Source organism: Manacus candei, unplaced genomic scaffold (assembly GCF_025592945.1).
Source record: "Manacus candei isolate 608988 ecotype Guabito, Panama unplaced genomic scaffold, ASM2559294v1 h1tg000142l, whole genome shotgun sequence".
Lineage (NCBI taxonomy): Eukaryota > Metazoa > Chordata > Aves > Passeriformes > Pipridae > Manacus > Manacus candei.
The window spans coordinates 617,205-634,490 of record NW_026138190.1 but is presented as its reverse complement, the minus strand read 5'-3'; the positions used below and the strand labels follow the sequence as shown (position 1 = coordinate 634,490).

Genomic DNA, 17,286 nt, shown 5'->3' with positions numbered 1-17,286 from the left:
CCCATGAGTGTCAGAGCAAAGGTCCCCCATGGCTGTGTCCCTGTGGCCGCTGAGGCGGCAGCGCAGGCCCGAGGCGGTGCCGGGTCCCGGTGCAGCCGGGGCAGAGCGGCGGCTGCGCGAGCGGCAACCCCGGCGGTGAGTGCGGCAGCCCCGTGGGAGCGGCGGCTCCGGGCACAGACGCCGGCGGCAGCCGCTGTGGCGGCGGAGCAGCGACTCCGAGGCGCTGCAGGAGCGCCGGCTCCGCTCGCAGGCGCCGGCAGTGTTGGGAAGCCGGTCCCGGGCGGCTGCGGGGCAGCGCAGGCCAAAAGCGGCAGCGGCGGCAGCCTCGTGGCAGCGGCGGCTCCGGGCAGACACGGCCCCGCTCCAGCGCTGCCGCCTCAGCGGCGCTCAGGGGACGGCGCGGCGGCTCCGGGGGCAGGGCCGGGGACTCCCTCTCGGGGCAGCCCCGGGCACCAAAGAGGACCAGGGCCCGCCGTGTTCTCAGCTCGCTTCTCTGCAGTTCTCACGGCAGCTGAGCACAGCAGGGGATGGGGAAATTGAGCTCAGCCACAACAGGAGCTCCTGGAACCGAGTGGCCACTGGGACACTGCAGGGCCTGCTGGAATCCAGGGGCCGGTGGGACACTGGGGAGCCTCTTGGAGCCAAGGGAATGGTGGGATATTTTGGAACATCGTGTGTTCCCCCACAGGGTGGTTGGCACTGAACAGGCTCCCCAGGGCAGCGGGCACAGCACCAAGGCTGACAGAGCTCAAGAAGTGACTCCTTTAATGTTTAAGCTGATATTTTATTGCTTAGGGGTACTGTGATATACTCAATTGGCAAATGTTAATGCTAAAATAGTTTTCAGAGGAATTAATTTCAGAAAGTCTATGAGGTTTCTTCTGCACAATTATTTTTCTCTTTTAAGGAAAAAGACAAAAGCCAAAAAAAAGCATCTAGTTAAGAAAAAAAAAGGCTAAAACTCATGTGCTGTCTAAAACAGATTCAGAGCATGTTTCCAAAAGCAAGTGCACAGCATTGCTAGTAAAATTATCTCTGGAGAATGGTAAAATTCTTCCAGCAAAAAGTGGATATTTTTTTCCCCCACTGTGGTAGTTTAATGCTCCGTGAATGCAAGATTTCCTCTGCTGAATTATGTGCACTTTTCCATCAGCAGAATTCCCCAGCAATGTTCTCGTCGCTGCCGTTAACGTGGGGGGACAGATGAGATGGTTTGAAGTGCCATGAAGTGCCACGTCTTCAACCAGCTGTTCCCCTGAGCGTTAAAGGGGTGAGAATCAGATTCCCAGGAGCTGAGTGACATCCAGGGACACCCCATTGCTCTTCTCCAGGACCTGCTCAGGCCCAGGTGGTGCTGGGTGAGGTTTACAGGGCGGAGCAGCCGCTGTCAGTGGCTGACATTGGTCTGACTGACACCTGTCCCCTCAGTCACCAGGCCGTGGGGTCACAGGGGGAGAAACAACAATGGCCTGAATTACCTGGCGCTGCACCCTCTGCTCAGTTGGGCTCCTTGTTCTCCTGCAGATCCAGAGGGTGGCTGGTTCTGTGCCCAGAGCCCAGGCAGGAGCACAGGATGGGCTCAGGGGGGGCACGTGCCTGCCCTTTGCTGCTCCATCAGAAGGACTCAGGGATGGGCTGTCAGTGGGAGGGGGTGGTGGGAAGGAGCCTCCACTCAGGGGCTGGAGCTTTAGCTTCTAAAGAAGGCTGTACTTAATCAAAGAGCTGCAACTCAGGATTTCTCCCAGCATTCCAGAACTTTTCATTTAGCCAGCTGAGAGTGCCCAGGGCACAGCCAGGTTAATGTTTAACTCTTCCAACACTGCACTCATCCCAGGATATCCTGTCATCCTGAGAAGAGGAAGGGAGATGCTGTGCCTGTTCCCTAGGGCTGTGCAGGAAGCAAAATCTTCAAAGCCGTGGCCCTTCTGCAGGAGTTGATCTTGTGTTATTCCTCAGTAGTCAGCACTGAAAATTCTGTATCTGAGACACTGAATGAAAAGGAGAGTTGCCGAGAGGTTTGTTTGGGGGAGAGTGTTTTTTTGGTTTGTTTTTGTGGAGGTCTTTTAGTGCCAGATGAAGGTTGGATCATGAAAATCAGTCTTGTTACAGACAAAAACTGTAAAGGCATTTAAAAGTTTTCAGACACTGTAACCATTTTCCTTTCTTTCACTTTCTCACCCCTTGCAAATCAGAGACAGTTCCTAGAGGACAGGAGAATAAAATAAACAAAAGAAGAAATTATTTTTCTACTCTTGAGGCCTGTGTCAGGTTTGTTTTGAATGCATTTGAATCCTACTGCTTCCAGGCTCTTTTTCAAGTAGCACCAGATAAATACCTATGAACTACTGAGATGAGAGTAATCATTCTTACTTCACAAAGTATTTATCTTTTTTTTTTCCTATCCTGTGTCCCTTTTGTGTTACATGCTATTCAGTGACTAGATTTTTGTTCTAAGCTAATTCACTGCTGCTGTTTTGGGTACAACTAATGTCAAGCAGCAAACCTGTAACATGCCAGAAACAGGCTACAGTGTGCTGAAGACACAGCTTATGTTTGATTGTGTTTAAATACAGAGAGTTAGTTGGGTTTATCTGATAGCCTGGCAGAAAGAGAGAGGAGCAGGACAAACTGTTTTCAGTAACTGTGCTGTTCAGATACCTGATAAGATTGAGGGTGCTTTGGAACTACTGATATGCTTTGAATAAGAAAAGAATAATCATGTCCATTGGCACTGGCTTATCAGGAAGGAAGTAAAATGCCAGCACTTTTACATGAGCAAAAGGAAATGTTTTAGACACTTTGGGCCATTTTTCAATTGAAATTAAATAGCAGGGTGCTTTTGAGTGTTCTGTAATGAGTGGAAGGATTTATTACCTTGACAGAATTACAGGTGAATGTGTTCAGAGAGGAGTCCTCAGCAACAATAACAGCTCTTTGGATAAGTGGCCACATCTATTCCTGCTTTTGGTAGAGATTCAGGAATTCCCTCCTTTCTGTCTCCCTGAAGTGCAGTGGCTCACTTACAATGTGCAGTTTTTCAGAGTGTCACACACTTGTGCATTTTGTAATATCCTGGCAGCTTGTTTGATATTGGGTGTGTAACAGGTTGTTCATAAAATAATGCTGGATCATTGACTGGTGTGTCCTCTGCCTTCAGTCACTGGGTATTTTCATGTTCCAAAAAGAATATATCTCAGCCTGTGCTGGGAAGGGAAGATGTGATTCACCATTAACTTACCCCAGCAGGCATGAAACATGCTCGGATGCACTATTATCTTCTCAAAGTTGACTGATTTTTATTTTTGTAGCTTTTCAAAATTTATTTCTAAGTTCTTTCACATGCTTACAATTAATTTTGGGATATTCAAATTTGATGAATGGTATGCACGAACATATTTGATTGATTTTGGATTCTAATTGATTCCTGTCAATGAGATCACTGTGACACTGAAATCAATGATATGTGATTCAACCAAGGCACCACTGTTCTGTACATCAGGTAGCAGTTGGGAATTTAGGAACTAAATGTTCACAAGCTATAAATGGAGAAAATGTTTATATTTAAATAGCCCTTTGTTTGGCATTTATTCACCAAAATATGTTTCTTGGGAAGGTTAGTTTTCCAAAGTGCAGGCTGTCAGTAAAAGAAGGGTCATTGATTTAAGGTTTATTAAATTTTAGCTAAACACAACTTTAAGGTTTATTAAATTTTAGCTAAACAGGTTCCATTTGGATGTAAAATACTTTAAGTATTTCCTGCAGGCAACCTTCGTGCTTTAGGGCTGTTGCTCAAAGGTTTCATTCTTCTATGAAGATGTCAACTGTAAATATAAAAATGCCTCACTGAAAATGTTCAAAGATTCTAACTGAAATAAAAATTCCTGCCTGGAGAAAGCACTATAATCAAAATAAAATGGTCTTAATTTTTTTTTCCTGTGGAGGCTGCACTTGAAAAGGGTGCTTCAAGGCAGCAGGGTTGGTAGGGAATGCCAATTTTTATTTATTTATTTATTTATCTACTCTCCCCTACAGATGATGATAGTCTAGCTTTGGAATCAGCAACACACTTCAGCCACTAATACAAGGCAATATGTGAGCTGCTGCTGCTTCCAAAATGCAGTATCCTGGCATTTAAGTCAACTTTATAATCTGGCAAAAACCCACTTGGCATATTAAAATCTAGCTTCTGAAGCACTTTTATTTCTGAAAGCTTTTTATGTCTTTTTATATCTTTTTAGCATATATTAAATTTCTTGGGAGCAGTGGCCAGGATGTACACTTGATGGATGACTGGGGTGGGGAGTCTCCCCCCACCCCTGCATTTTTTTCCCCTCCCCTTTAATTTTAAAAAGAGATGTGATAATTGTGCATTAGGTAATGCTGGAACATGAATCCTGCAGATGCAGCTGTTTGACACCATTAACGTGGGGGGTTTGTACCACTGTTAGGTAAGTTAGCAGAGATTTTCCAAGCTAAGAAGGACAGCCTGCTGCCAAGCTCTGGCATCTGTCTTAAGAAATCTTTTGTTTCAAGGATGCCCTGAGGAAAATGATGACTGGATGCTTTTCTGAAGGCACAAACAGCCTGTTTTCTCTTCCACAGCATTCAGAATGGGACTCCTTGTTCCAGCCTGCCTGCTCAGGTTTTTGTGGTGCTGGGTTAGGGTTTTCATGTGGTTTTTCTCCTGGGATAAAGTTGTGTACAATGAATATTGATTATTCATCCCATGTCTGGTTCACTGTCTACACCTTGAATTTGACCCAGAGTCTGTGTAAATGAGGAATGCATTGAAACAAAGTCAAGGATCCTTCAGTGACTTGCTTTTGTGAGTTCAATCTTCTGAGACCTCTGATGAGTCTGGCAGGGCAGTGCCTGTGTGCAGAGGGGCAGGGAAACAGAGTCCCAGCCCAGCAGCAGTGCCAGGGAGCAGCAGCATTTGGCCTGTTGAGAGCTGCTCTTTTTCTCCTGCCACCCTCCCCTTCTGGGCCTCGGTGAGGCCTCAGTGCTCTGGGCCTTGGTCCCTGGGCTGGGCTGGGTCAGTCCCGTGGCCATGGCACTGCTGGCATGAGCTGGGCTCCACTGCACTCTTTCCACCACACAAGGGGCTCCATTTGCTCTGGGCACAGCCTGAAGCCTCAAGTCTTCTTCTCCAGGGCTCTCAAGAACAAGGCCAAGGAGCAGACTCTCCAGAGGGTCCTTGCCTTGCTGGTTTCTCCCTGGAGTCTGTGTGCTGCCCTCAGGGTCCCACTGTGGGGGCTGAGGGGCTGAGGCTGCTCCAGCTGGTGCTGGTGGTGGCCAGTGCCCCTGGAGATGGCAAATGGGGCCTGAGGAGCCCGGGGCCGCTTCTCTGCTGCTGTGCTGGGGAGCGGGGCTGGCCCTGGGGCTGCAGGAGCTGCCTGAGCTGATGATGTGCTGAGCATTGCAGCCCCAGAGGGCCTGTCCCTGAGCTCCATGGCCTCCATGTCCTGCTGCAGGGCCAGACCTGAGTGTGCTGCTCTGCTGGGCTGGGGTAGGGGCAGGGAGATGGGGGGACCAGGGAGGGGCTGGACTGGGCAGTGCCAGGGAGGGGAAAACCCCAATGTTGAGCTGAAGTGTATGAGTGTGCAGGGCGGGGGCTCTGCAGGGCTGAGGGGCCTCCAGCCCCTGGCAGTGGCAGCAGGAGCCAGGGAGACACTGCCCCTGCTGCCAGGAACTGGGGTGTGTGTGCAAGGGAAGGACTCCTGTCCCTGCACAGCCCTGGGGGTGTGAGCAGGGCAGGAGCCCAGCTCAGCTCTGGAGCCCTGTCAGAGCCCTGACACTTTTGGGGGTGACTCCAGGAACAGCCTTCACTGGCCCAGGGACATTCATCTCCCCAGCCTCACACACATCCACTGCAAATGGCCCTGTCTCCTCCATCACCCTCCTCTGCCTTTCTGGCCCAGCCCTTTCATTCCACACCAGCAAAGCAACCTGGGCACCATCTCACCTCTGCACGTAGAGGGCTTCTGTGAGCAAGACTGACAGAATTCTCTAGAAAGTGCATTTGTTCCCTGTCACATGGCACAGGGCACAGCTCAGAGTGTGAAAACACTCCCAGGCACACACATCCTGGAGAGCTTTTTCAAGACAAAAATAGGGAGAGGAAGAACAAAAGAGGCAAAATTAGAGATACAAAAGGTGCCCCAAAAATCAGGAGCTTCCTCTGAGCCATGTTTCCATAATTGAATCACTGGTGAGATATTTAGTTTGATGAGTAGTTGCACAAAACTATTCATGTAGACAATGAAAGAATAAGCTTAATATAATATATAGAAGGTGTTGTCAATGAAAACAAATGGAGAAAAATTGTTGAAATTAAAAAAAAAAAAATAAAAGGTCTGGCAATGCTGGCCAGGAAGCCTTCAGCAATTCCCAAGAGTTCTGTTCTGCAGAGGTATCAAGTATCTCTGAAATTCCACACTTGTGGGTTCAGGCCATGACTTACCAGAGCAGTCCCAGAGCTGGCCACTGCCCAGAGATGCCCTGGGGCAGCTCAAGTACCCAAGTGGGACAAGTGCCCCAGGGTGTGTGGGAGCCCTTTGGAGCAGGAGCTGGTGGGCAGGAAGGGCCCAGCTGGGGAGGGGCAGGGAATCCCCCCCTCCAGCCCTGCTGCACAGACTGAGGAGGGTCCTCTCTAGCACAGCAGGACATCATGTGCCCTTGGAGGCTGGGCTGCCAGGGCTGTTCCCAGGAACTGACTGGCCAAGGAGGGCAGGCAGATTCTCAGGGGTCCTGAGGGTCATCACAGAGCTGAGCCCATCCAGATGAAAGACTTGGGGAGGTCAGGAGGAACTGGGACATAGGGGATAGGATATTTGGGGGAGGGAAGAGAGGCTTGGTCAACAGAGATCAAAGATTTTGATGAGGTAAAACCAGGTTCAGTTAATGCTGAGGGTGCTGCAGCACTGCCTGTGCAAACACTCCTGATATGCCTTTCCCCTCTTTGTACCCTCAATCCCCAACACTATATAAAAGTGCTGCCCCTCCCATTGGAAGGAATCCACTGCTCTACTCCCAGCCTCAGCCTGACCTTGAAGGCAAAGCCCAAACCCAGAAATCCAGACTCTTTGTACTCCAGTGCCCAGCCCACTCCCAGACTTGCACTGTCAGTGTGAAAAGCCAAGCTTTAATCCTGACCCAGCCCAAAAAGCTCTTCTCCTAATCATGAACCAGACACTGCCAGCAGAAAAATACCCCCCCCCCCAAGCTTCTGCCTACTCCCCACCCTGAGCTGTTCCCCCAATGTCAACCCGCTCTGGGGGGCTTTGGGAGGGCACCTGCCCCTCAATGGGCACCCAGCACACACCAAAAGGTGCTGGGAAACCTCCAAAACCTCCCCACAGTCCCTCAAGGGCCCCCAAACACACTCAAAGAACACCCAGGGTCCCCACCGAATCCCTTTTTATGGGGACTTCGCTGGGCACTGGTGGTGCTGGGAGCCCCCATGGCTGCAGGTGAGGAGCTCTTGGGTGAGTGGGGGATGGGAAGGAGGCAGTCGGTGGGAAAAGGGGGGTCAGAGTGGAGAAAAGGGGTGGTGGGACCCCAGATTGAGTGGGAGGGGAGTGGGACCCCCCAAAAGTGGAGGGGGGCAGGGCACTGTAGTTTGGGGGATGATGGGAATAGGATGGGAGAGGTCAGAAGAGGGGGGAAAGAAGAGGGTGGGACCCCCAAACTGAGCATGAGGGGGCTGGGGAGTGGGGGGATGATGTGGAAGGGGTGGGAAAGGGAGAAAAAAATTAAGGGTTGGGACCCCAAAAGTGATCCTGGGCAGGCTGAGGATTGAGGGACCATGGGAAAGTGGGAGGAACAGGGAGAAGGGTGGAAAAGGGGGGTGGGTCTGGCAGGTCCAACGGTCCCATGGGGGTCTTTGGGCACAGGGGAACTGGGAAAGGGAGGTGGTCCCTGAGCTCCCAACTTACTGTGGGGTGCTGGGGGCTGCTGGATCCAATCTCAGCCTTGGATTATGTCAACAGTTTCAGTTTAGAGGAATTACAGAGGTGTGACTAAACCACTTTTGTCCCCCAGGTTGTAATGATGGCAAATCAGATCTATTGATAGAAATTACTTAGGGCTACAAATGATCACACAAAACTTCTTCATCAGAATTATTTACTGCACAATACAAACACTAAAACTACCATGAGTACAGGATAAGATAGGACAGTGCTTTACACGAAAGCAATTGTTGAAGCAATTCCACTAAACCTGGCACAAAAGCAATAATTCTTAATTAGAGATGGATGGAACTCCCCCAGACCAACGCTCGTGGGGAGATCTCTGCTCTCAACCTCCAGGAGTGACCTTGGGGGGTCCCCAGCCAAAGCAGGAATCTCCACACAACCCCCAAGAAGGGTTCTGTTGGAAGAAGCTGCCCCTGTGAAAGGGGACTGGCCCTTTCTGGTCGAAAGGGATGGACTGACAGTCACTGGACTCCAGGGGTTGCCTCCCCATCAGGGGGTTCATTCGGGTGTTGCCGTGGAATTTAGGTGCTGAAAAATCTCCGGAGCAGTTAATTAGGGGTGAGATAAGAAAGGGTTTATTATGCCAAGGCAAAGATCTTACAAGACGCGCGCAGGCCGTGCCTGAGATGTTACATTTTATAATATCATCCATCCAATCCCAGATGTGTCCACCCTGTGGCCTTTACTCTGGTCCACCCCGGGTCCACCCCCTGAAAATGGGTCTGGGGTGTGTTTTGGGACTCTCTGGTCATCCCATCTTCATCTTCATCAGAGCACAAAGGGTACATAGTCACCCAATTCTTGACCGTATTCTGTGGTTTAGGCCCTGATAATGCTGTTCTGCCAACAATCTAGGCCTTGCCTTGACAAAAGACTAAACATTTCTGCTGTATTGAGGGGTATGAGTGATATAGGGAGCATAGAATGGGGTAAGAGGGTTAAGGAATGTGTAAACAAGGGTGCTAGAGGGAAAGGGATAAGGGAGGAAGGGAGGGATGCTGCCTTTAGAGTCTACTTCCACTACTTATAAAACTTACAAGTATTAGAAAAATAAAAAACCATTAGGGGCTTAAGGCATCAGTCCCCCCTTTAGAGATTAAACAAGGTTCAAAGATCTTGTTCAATCTCTACTACTTATACATAGCATTAACCATATAACAAGCTATATTTTTATACTAACATGAGTGGCTGCTCTATTCATATTCAGCTTGGTAACTATGAAGTAAATTTGTGGAAATGAACTTAATGAAACATTTTTAAGAACTACCCAATATGTAATTTAAACTTGTTGCCAAATTTTAGCCAAATCCATAGTGCAAATTCAGCACTCAACTTACAAAGGATGTTTGGTGCATTTTGCTAAAGCCAAATGTAAATTTAGGTTTTAAAGTTAATTCATAGTTACTGGCCATACTAAGCAATACAAACAAGAGAAGCAAACTTAAACACTATTTTAACAGTCCTTGTAACAGTCTTTGTTGCTCTACTTGTCTCAGGAACAGAGGTTTTCTTCTTCCTGGGTGAAATTCAGGGTCCTTGATGATAACTCTGTCCACGTTGGAGATGGTCTGTTGGACTTGAAAACAGTTCTTTCTATTTGGCTTGCAGGAGTTTCAGTCTCATAGCTTAACATAAACTCAGTCCTTGGGCTGGAACAGATGAGCAGGAGTGTCCAGTCTCACAGGCTTAGATGACATGATGAGTTTCTGCAGTTCCTGCAAAGCAGATCTTAAAACATTAAACAGTTCTACAAATAAACCTCTTTATGCAACTAGGGAGTCGATGAAGTGCGACTCTCTGTCTGATGACAATTTCACAGGAATTTTGGATCTTGGAATTCCTGCATTTCAATCTTCTGAGAGAGGAGCTTGTGCTTTTATCACATAAAGTGATTAACTGCCAGTCACAGATTTAATAGGCCAGTCGAGAGCTTACTTGAAGCAGACTGCATCTGGATGCAAACAGCACCCTGGCAGTGCTAGTAGCTCACCACAGAGAGCTTATACTCTCTGGACAAATTCTAGGCCTTACCGGGGGCAGGTTGTTGTGCTGGTTTAAGATTTAACCAGCAGGGGAAATGAACTCAACTCAAAGGAGAGATTATAAGTCAGAATAACAATTTATTAAAATAATACAGTGAGTACAATCATACAAACAAACAATTGGTCTCAACCCACAAAACCCAAATGTATAACCCAGTACCCTGGGGCCTGAACAAAGTGGTGTTCCTTGGGCCCCACTTGAGTCCAAAGTAAAGGGAGAGGGGAAGAACCTGCTGGTGGGAGAGCTGCTGCAGTCTGGCCAGAACTGGTGATCGCAGTCCAGTGGTGGTCTAAGTCTGGTTGAGAGCGATGAGATGCAGCCGCCCTCTGGATCCCACGAGTGGGTAAAAAATGTTCCAAAACTCCAAGATTATATATCCTCCAGTTCAGGCAGGAATGTTCAGTGCTCCCCTCTGGGCGGGGAGTTCCACAAAGGGTGTGAGGACAAAAGCATCCTCCTATCTCACAGGCCTCTTAACACCTAGTTTATAGCCTGAGGAGTCAGGCTCTATGGGCAGAGGGTGCGAATAGTCTATTGACAACAATTTCTGGGAAATGGCATGGAAGGCTATAGAATACACAGTTTTGGGTTACACCTATCATGATGAACTAGTCTCAGCTGTCCTAACTAGGACAGTTGTCCTGTTCCAACCTGTCCCAGACTGCAGTCAATCATCTTTATCTCATGGAGTGATCTTACAGGGATCCCTTGCCTCCATGGATAAAAGCTGCCTCACCTGTTAAAATAGGTGCATTTATAGATATATGAATACCAACAAGAGGACCCCTGGTGGTCTAGCGGTCAGGATGCGGCACTCTCACCACCGTGGCCTGGGTTCAATTCCCGGTCAGGGAACTCCTCCGGGCAGATGGAGCTCATCAGCCCTGTAAGGCCATCCATCTAAGAGAAGGTCACTCTAAACAAACCTACGTCCTGAGGACCTCGCTGCCACCGTCCAAGCTTGCTTGGCCCCAGCAGATGAACCTCAGGATTAAAGGGTGGGCTCAGTTCAGTGCACACTGTGTCTCACCTAAAAAAAAATCCACTGCGCAGGCTCAAAGGGTAATGACCTTTCCCAAATCTTCGTTCGTGAAGACTGGCCATGAAGCCATGAATACCAACAAAGCAATAAAACTAAGAAAGCATTCTCAGCAAACTATTTAAGTAACTTAAACCTATTATTCCAACAACGATGTTACCAGATTGTCTTGAGGATTGTAAGCAATGGGGCAAGCCAGATTCTTAGGGTCTTATCGGAGAGTTCACAAAACCAGTGCTGTTGCAGTGCTGTAAATTCCTGGTTAGCAGTCAGAACCAGGATTCCCATGATGCAGTGTTGAACATGCTAGAGTAGTGTTGTGGTTAGGCCCTTGTATAACAAGGAATGAATGATGCTCCCCGTGGATGGTGAGACAAAGAGGATTTATTCAAACTCGCGCGCTCTTTTATCCTTACATATCATGTGACTTTCTTAACCAACCAGTTTACTAACTCTGGGGCATGCTCCTTGGGCTCTGTACCTGGGCACATCCTCTGTGCCACCTTAGCCACGCCTCCTACAGAGTAGTACTGAAAATACAAGAATATTAGACATTACTAGCTAAGTACTTGGAAATAGAAAACATTATTTATGCCACTGATAAAGACATAAGATTCATTATATCAGGATTTTCTCACAGGATAACAAGGAGATACATTTTCTCATAAGTACAACACCACTGTGAAATTTCCTGCCCTAGAGAATATTGGGGTTCTGTGATAAGTGAGAAAAGGCCATAGAAGGTTCATGCAGAGTGTGTTTCTCAGAAGCTGTTCAGTGTGGCTGGGAAAAGGCAGCTCCTGGCTTCAGATGGCTTTACTCGCTGCTTTACAGAAGCTGCAATGGTGTCCAGGCAAAGGGTCACTCTGTGCTTTCTCAGCTCTGTTGCTTTTCACTACAGCATTGATCCCACTTTCTTATCCGTCCTTGGTCTTAGTGTAGGTCTTCTTATGCAAATCCAGGTTCACATACATTCCTAGATGACACTAGATAAAAAGCATCTTAAAAACATAAATAGATAAACGTGATTCCACAACCACATGAAAGTTCTATGGATCTCTCATCAAATTGCTTTTAGGAGAAATTCTTCCACAGGCTGCAGAGAGACATAGATGTTTACAAATTGTCATTGGAACAAGATATGTGCACGTATAAACATTGCAAGCTTTAAAGCACTTCATGTGGCAAAAGCAAAAGCAATATAAGCTTTCAATTCTTAGCAATTAAGCTAACAATAAGCGAAGCTTAAAATAATATAACATAGAAAGTAACAAAATAGACACAGTAATTACAATATATGTATACGTTTCTGTACCACCTTTAGTGCAAGTTGATTTCAGTTGTGTCAGAAGGCTTTTACCTACTCACTCTTGGTCTGGTGTATTTCATTTGCAGTTGAGACATTTGTCTACTTCTGCATAAAAGTTATTCTCATGGCTCTCAGCCTGAATTTTAGTGGTACAGCTTCAGGTCTGGTTGCTGGAACAAACTGTCTGTGAACAGTTAACTTCTGACACATTGTTAATTTACATTTAAAATAGATCAGTATTCCCCCTTACTGGGATAGAGTGGAAATATTCTTTCATAGGTCATGAGCCTATGACAGTTTTAAAAGACAGGGGATGTAAGGGTTAGTAGAGAGTTTCTTTTTCCAGTTTCGTTTGTTGGGGACAAATCAGTTTCTCCCTTTGGATCTAAATAGCTCTCATAATTTTCAAAACATCACCTTATTGTCTTATGACATATATTGCACCGGCGGGTTTTAGTTTTTGTGTTCGCCGGGAATTTACACTAATTTTGTCCTCTCTTCCCCCCTTACACGTTGGAATAGGCTGGGTACTGGCCACTCTGGCTTTCGGCTCTGCTCCGCTTGTTATGGGAGCAGGCATCTTTATTGTTATAAGAACCGTGAAATCGTCGGGTGGCTTTAAAATTTCTACAGCACTCGCACCCACTGCAGCTGCCTGTGTGGGGTTAGATGTTACACGGGAAGGAGCTACACCCACCCCCCCCCCCCCGCTTTTCTCGCAGCTCTCGGTGTCTTTGTTCCCTGCCGACCTCTGGTCGCGCCTGCCACACCTGGGGCGGTTCCCGAAACAGCAAGGGCAGAATTGGGTCCCGCCACCCCTGCAAAATCAGAAGCCCCATCTCTCTCTCTCTTGCTGCTACGCTCAACGGTCCCATAGGTTTCACGGCACTCGCATTTGCCGTCTCTGTTTGGACCACACTAATAGGAGCCAAAACCTCCTCATTAGTCGGAGCAACAACTGGGACTAGTTTTTCCTGTCCCCGCCCTACTGTGCTCGCTACAGTTCTAAGCTTTGGGATCGCTCCCTGCTCCAATCTCGCTCTCTCTGTCACACGCATTCCCCCTGTATCACACACAGGTAACACTTTTTTCTTCACCGCACAGCCAGTTCTGTTGCCGCGGTAACGGCCGTTCCAGAAGCCTCCCCTGCTCTCTGAGCCGGGAGTTCCGTTGCCGCGGCAACGGCTGTTCTTATACTCGGATCACCGCCCACCGTACTAGCTTTCTGCTCTCTCTCTTGATATACTGCCCAGGCTATATCTAATAGTTCATCAATGTCTCTTTCACTACCACCTGCCTTTTACAATTTCCTCCTTATATCGTTTGTGGACTGTCCCACAAACAGGTATACCAGATGTTTCTTTCCCATTTCTGATTCTATATCAATATCACTATATTTTCTAACAACATCTTTCAATCTGTTCAAAAACTCTGTGGGCGACTCATTTGCTTTTTGCCTGGTTTCACACATTTTAACCCAACTCATTTCTCTTGTTTTTTCCTCTACAACAGTACAGCCTACAGCAAACTTTGGGGTCTCTCTTACACTCGGGGCATGCAGCCCCGTTCTTACAACTCTCATATTGCTATCGCCACCGATAGAGTCAACTACCTGAGCACCCATCCGTGGTGCTGGGCTACTCGCTCTCACAAACACCTCTACATTTGGGGCCGACGCCCCCCCTGGGGCCGACGCCTTCGCTTCACTGCTACTATCTGAATCAGCGACTCCTACGCCTGCTGCCGTCCCTACACTGGCCAAATGCTGCGGCGCTTTCGCTGTGACTTCTAAAATCTCTTTTGCTTCTGCAACAGATGCCACATCCATAATAACTTTCTCTGATGTTACTATACCAAAAGCAATCTTACTAAAAGCTGACTTTTCAGCCTTCACCGTTCTTACTCCATTGCTGATACAACTATCAACTTTAGCTGTTACTTGTTCCTCTACTTTCAAGCTCACTTCTGCTGTTGCTATGAGAATTTTGCCTGCTCCGGCAAAGCTGCTGGCAGCTGCAGAGCTACAGAGTGCTTCCCCGTTCACTGGAACAGGCAGGGCAGACCCCGCAACCATTGCCCATGTGGGGCCAGGAGTTTTTCCTGTTGTTACTCCTGTTATTTCTGGGCTAGCCAGCCCCACAGCGTCTGCATAACTCCCGCTTGGCTCTGTCAGGCTAAAAGCAGCTTCAACAAAAGCTGATCTTATCTGCACGTCTGTGCGTACTCCAACTAAACCGACAGGACTCACTCCCGCTGGACTCTGCTGGACTCGAGCTAACTTCTCCAGAGGCTTTCATTTGCCTAATCCCTCCCGGTGCAGCAAGATCCACACCAGGGGGTCCTTCAATGGCTCCTGCCTGCCCAGTTGGAGCCGGTCCAGGAGCCGCCACCCCGGCAGCTCCAGCCCCCCCCCCCCCCCCCCCCCCCGCTGCTGCAGGGGGGAGTCCAATTTGTGGAGCTCCTGGGCTACTTTCTCTCCTGTCAGATATATCAACATATCTAAATCATCTTCTGTGGTGTTTTTAAATAAAACTCGTGAGACAGGGGTAGTTTTAACTAGGTCTTTTCCCCTTTTTTCCAACTCCCGATTTTTCTGCCTTTTCTGAGCTTTCGTTTCTCTTCTCTCCCCTCAATCCAGGGCATGTTAGCAGAAACATAAACAACTCTGCATACCTTATCTCTTCCCATTTTTGCTCCGCATTGAGGAGCAAAATTAACTTCAATACTGTGTCTAGCTCAGAGGAACCGAATTCTGGCCAAGTTACTCCTTTCATCTGCCCAAATAACGGCCATACACTTACAGATAGTTTACAAAGTTCTTCTTTTCTTAAACTTGTATTGGGATCAGTTAAAATTTTCCAATACTTCAAAACCATTCTCAGGGGGGATTCTTTAGGGATCTCAACTTTTGAATCTACACAACCCATGATTACAAAATACAAAACCAAACCACAGTCACACACTGGGATTCAAACTTGTTACCTTGGGGTTATGAGGCTGTAACCGTAACCTCTCAGCTACTTAACCACTAGCGAAGCGCACTGGCCCCACCGGCTCCCCCACATTCTCAGAGCACCGGAAGGCGTCCCTTCCAAAACCAGAACAGCCCCTAGGCTGAATACCCGCCCTGACCTGTGTTGACGAACCACCCGTTCACCGCCTGGAAAGCGACTTTTGCGACTATAACGGGCCCAAGTCTTTAAGCTAACTTTCCAGTAACCCGTGTTTCCTATCTCCTGGAACACAAACTTTTCCCGCAGCTGCTAACCAACCAGGTACCTTTTTCCCTTATTCGTTCTTTTCTTATCTCACCTCTATGCTCCGTGCTTGCTTCCGTGGGTTCTGTGGAGCTGGGCTTCTCAGACCAGGGCGTGAAATATCTCAGATAAAAGCCAGCTTGCTGAGGAATTCCTGCGCGATGAAAGTTTCCAGTCTGAAGAAGTCCTGGTCCAGGTTTCCCCAACGTACGGGCCACCAACTGTTGCCGTGGGAGTTAGGTGCTGAAAAATCTCCGGAGCAGTTAATTAGGGGTGAGATAAGAAAGGGTGTATTATGCCAAGGCAAAGATCTTACAAGACGCGCGCAGGCCGTGCCTGAGATGTTACATTTTATAATACCATCCATCCAATCCCAGATGTGTCCACCCTGTGGCCTTTACTCTGGTCCACCCCGGGTCCACCCCCTGAAAATGGGTCTGGGGTGTGTTTTGGGACTCTCTGGTCATCCCATCTTCATCTTCATCAGAGCACAAAGGGTACATAGTCACCCAATTCTTGACCGTATTCCGTGGTTTAGGCCTTGATATGCTGTTCTGCCAACAATCTAGGCCTTGCCTTGACAAAAGACTAAACATTTCTGCTGTATTGAGGGGTATGAGTGATATAGGGAGCATAGAATGGGGTAAGAGGGTTAAGGAATGTGTAAACAAGGGTGCTAGAGGGAAAGGGATAAGGGAGGAAGGGAGGGATGCTGCCTTTAGAGTCTACTTCCACTACTTACAAAACTTACAAGTATTAGAAAAATAAAAAACCACTAGGGGCTTAAGGCATCACGGGGTGGAAGCAGCGACTGAAGCTCTTCCTGCATTTGGGGCACTCGTAGGGGGCCCTTACTGGTGGGTCCGTTGGTGTGAGGTCAAGGTAGAGCTCTCGGTGAAGCTCTTCCCACACTCCTCACACTTGTAGGGTCTCTCACCGGTGTGGATGCGCTGGTGTTTGCGGAGGTTGGAGCTCACTTTGAAGCTCTTCCCACATTCCCCACACGTGTAGGGCTGTTCCCCAGTGTGGATGCGCTGATGAGTGAGGAGGTCAGAGCTGTCCCTGAAGGTCTTCCCACATTCCCCACATGAATAGGGCCGTTCCCCAGTGTGGATCTGCTGGTGGTTGCGGAGATTGCTGCTGTACCTGAAGCTCATCCCACATTCCCCACACCTGTAGGGCCGTTCCCCAGTGTGGATGCGCTGATGCTTGAGGAGGTAGGAGCGGTCCCTGAAGCTTTTCCCACATTCCCCACATGGGTAGGGACGTTCCCCAGTGTGAATGTGCTGGTGGATGAGGAGTTTGGTGCTCTTCCTGAAGCTCTTCCCACATTCCAAGCATCTGAAGGGCTTCTCCCTGCTGGGAGGCTGCTCAGGGACCACCAGCTCAGAGCTCCCCCTCAAGCTCCGGCCGCCTTCCCGGCACAGGCTGGGTCTTTCCTCCTCAGAGCACCCTGGGCTGGCTTTGGAGCCCCTCCTGCGGGGGGATCTCCGGCCCTTTTCCTCCCCGCTGCCTTCCTGCGCCGGGGAGCCCTTCAAAACGGCCTCTCCCACCAGGGTCTCACGGGGAGATTTGTCCTCCGGGCTCTCCGTCCTCAGCTCGGGGCCTGGGGCAGGAAGCAAGAAGGACAGGCAGGGGATTTGCCTCCGGCCCACAGGG

At 48.6% G+C, this 17,286-nt stretch overlaps 4 protein-coding genes across 34 annotated transcripts in view; 2 read left to right on the top strand and 2 right to left on the bottom strand.

Annotated features, from left to right (window-relative positions):
• The window catches only part of LOC127462835 (zinc finger protein 239-like), a 306,020-nt gene that overhangs the window by 165,006 nt on the left and 123,728 nt on the right, over positions 1 to 17,286 (top strand). The gene's annotated exons all lie outside the window — the stretch shown is intronic.
• The window catches only part of LOC127462846 (zinc finger protein 239-like), a 293,082-nt gene that overhangs the window by 165,339 nt on the left and 110,457 nt on the right, over positions 1 to 17,286 (bottom strand). For 2 of the 21 annotated variants that reach the window (XM_051771792.1, XM_051771791.1), the window contains exon 3: positions 10,080 to 17,233. The exons of the other annotated variants lie outside the window; for them this stretch is intronic. In XM_051771792.1, the coding sequence (XP_051627752.1) occupies positions 16,479 to 17,233 (755 nt within the window). In that variant the 3' untranslated portion in view covers positions 10,080 to 16,478. Of the gene's footprint in view, positions 1 to 10,079; positions 17,234 to 17,286 lie in introns of those variants that run through there. 21 annotated transcript variants of the gene reach the window in all.
• LOC127462852 (zinc finger protein 239-like) overlaps positions 1 to 17,286 on the bottom strand; it is a 151,438-nt gene that overhangs the window by 28,244 nt on the left and 105,908 nt on the right. Inside the window, exon 3 of the transcript XR_007900573.1 lies at positions 8,224 to 8,448. The gene's annotated coding sequence lies outside the window, so the exon portion shown is untranslated. The remainder of the gene's footprint in view (positions 1 to 8,223; positions 8,449 to 17,286) is intronic.
• LOC127462842 (zinc finger protein 239-like) overlaps positions 1 to 17,286 on the top strand; it is a 211,337-nt gene that overhangs the window by 131,424 nt on the left and 62,627 nt on the right. The window lies entirely within an intron of this gene.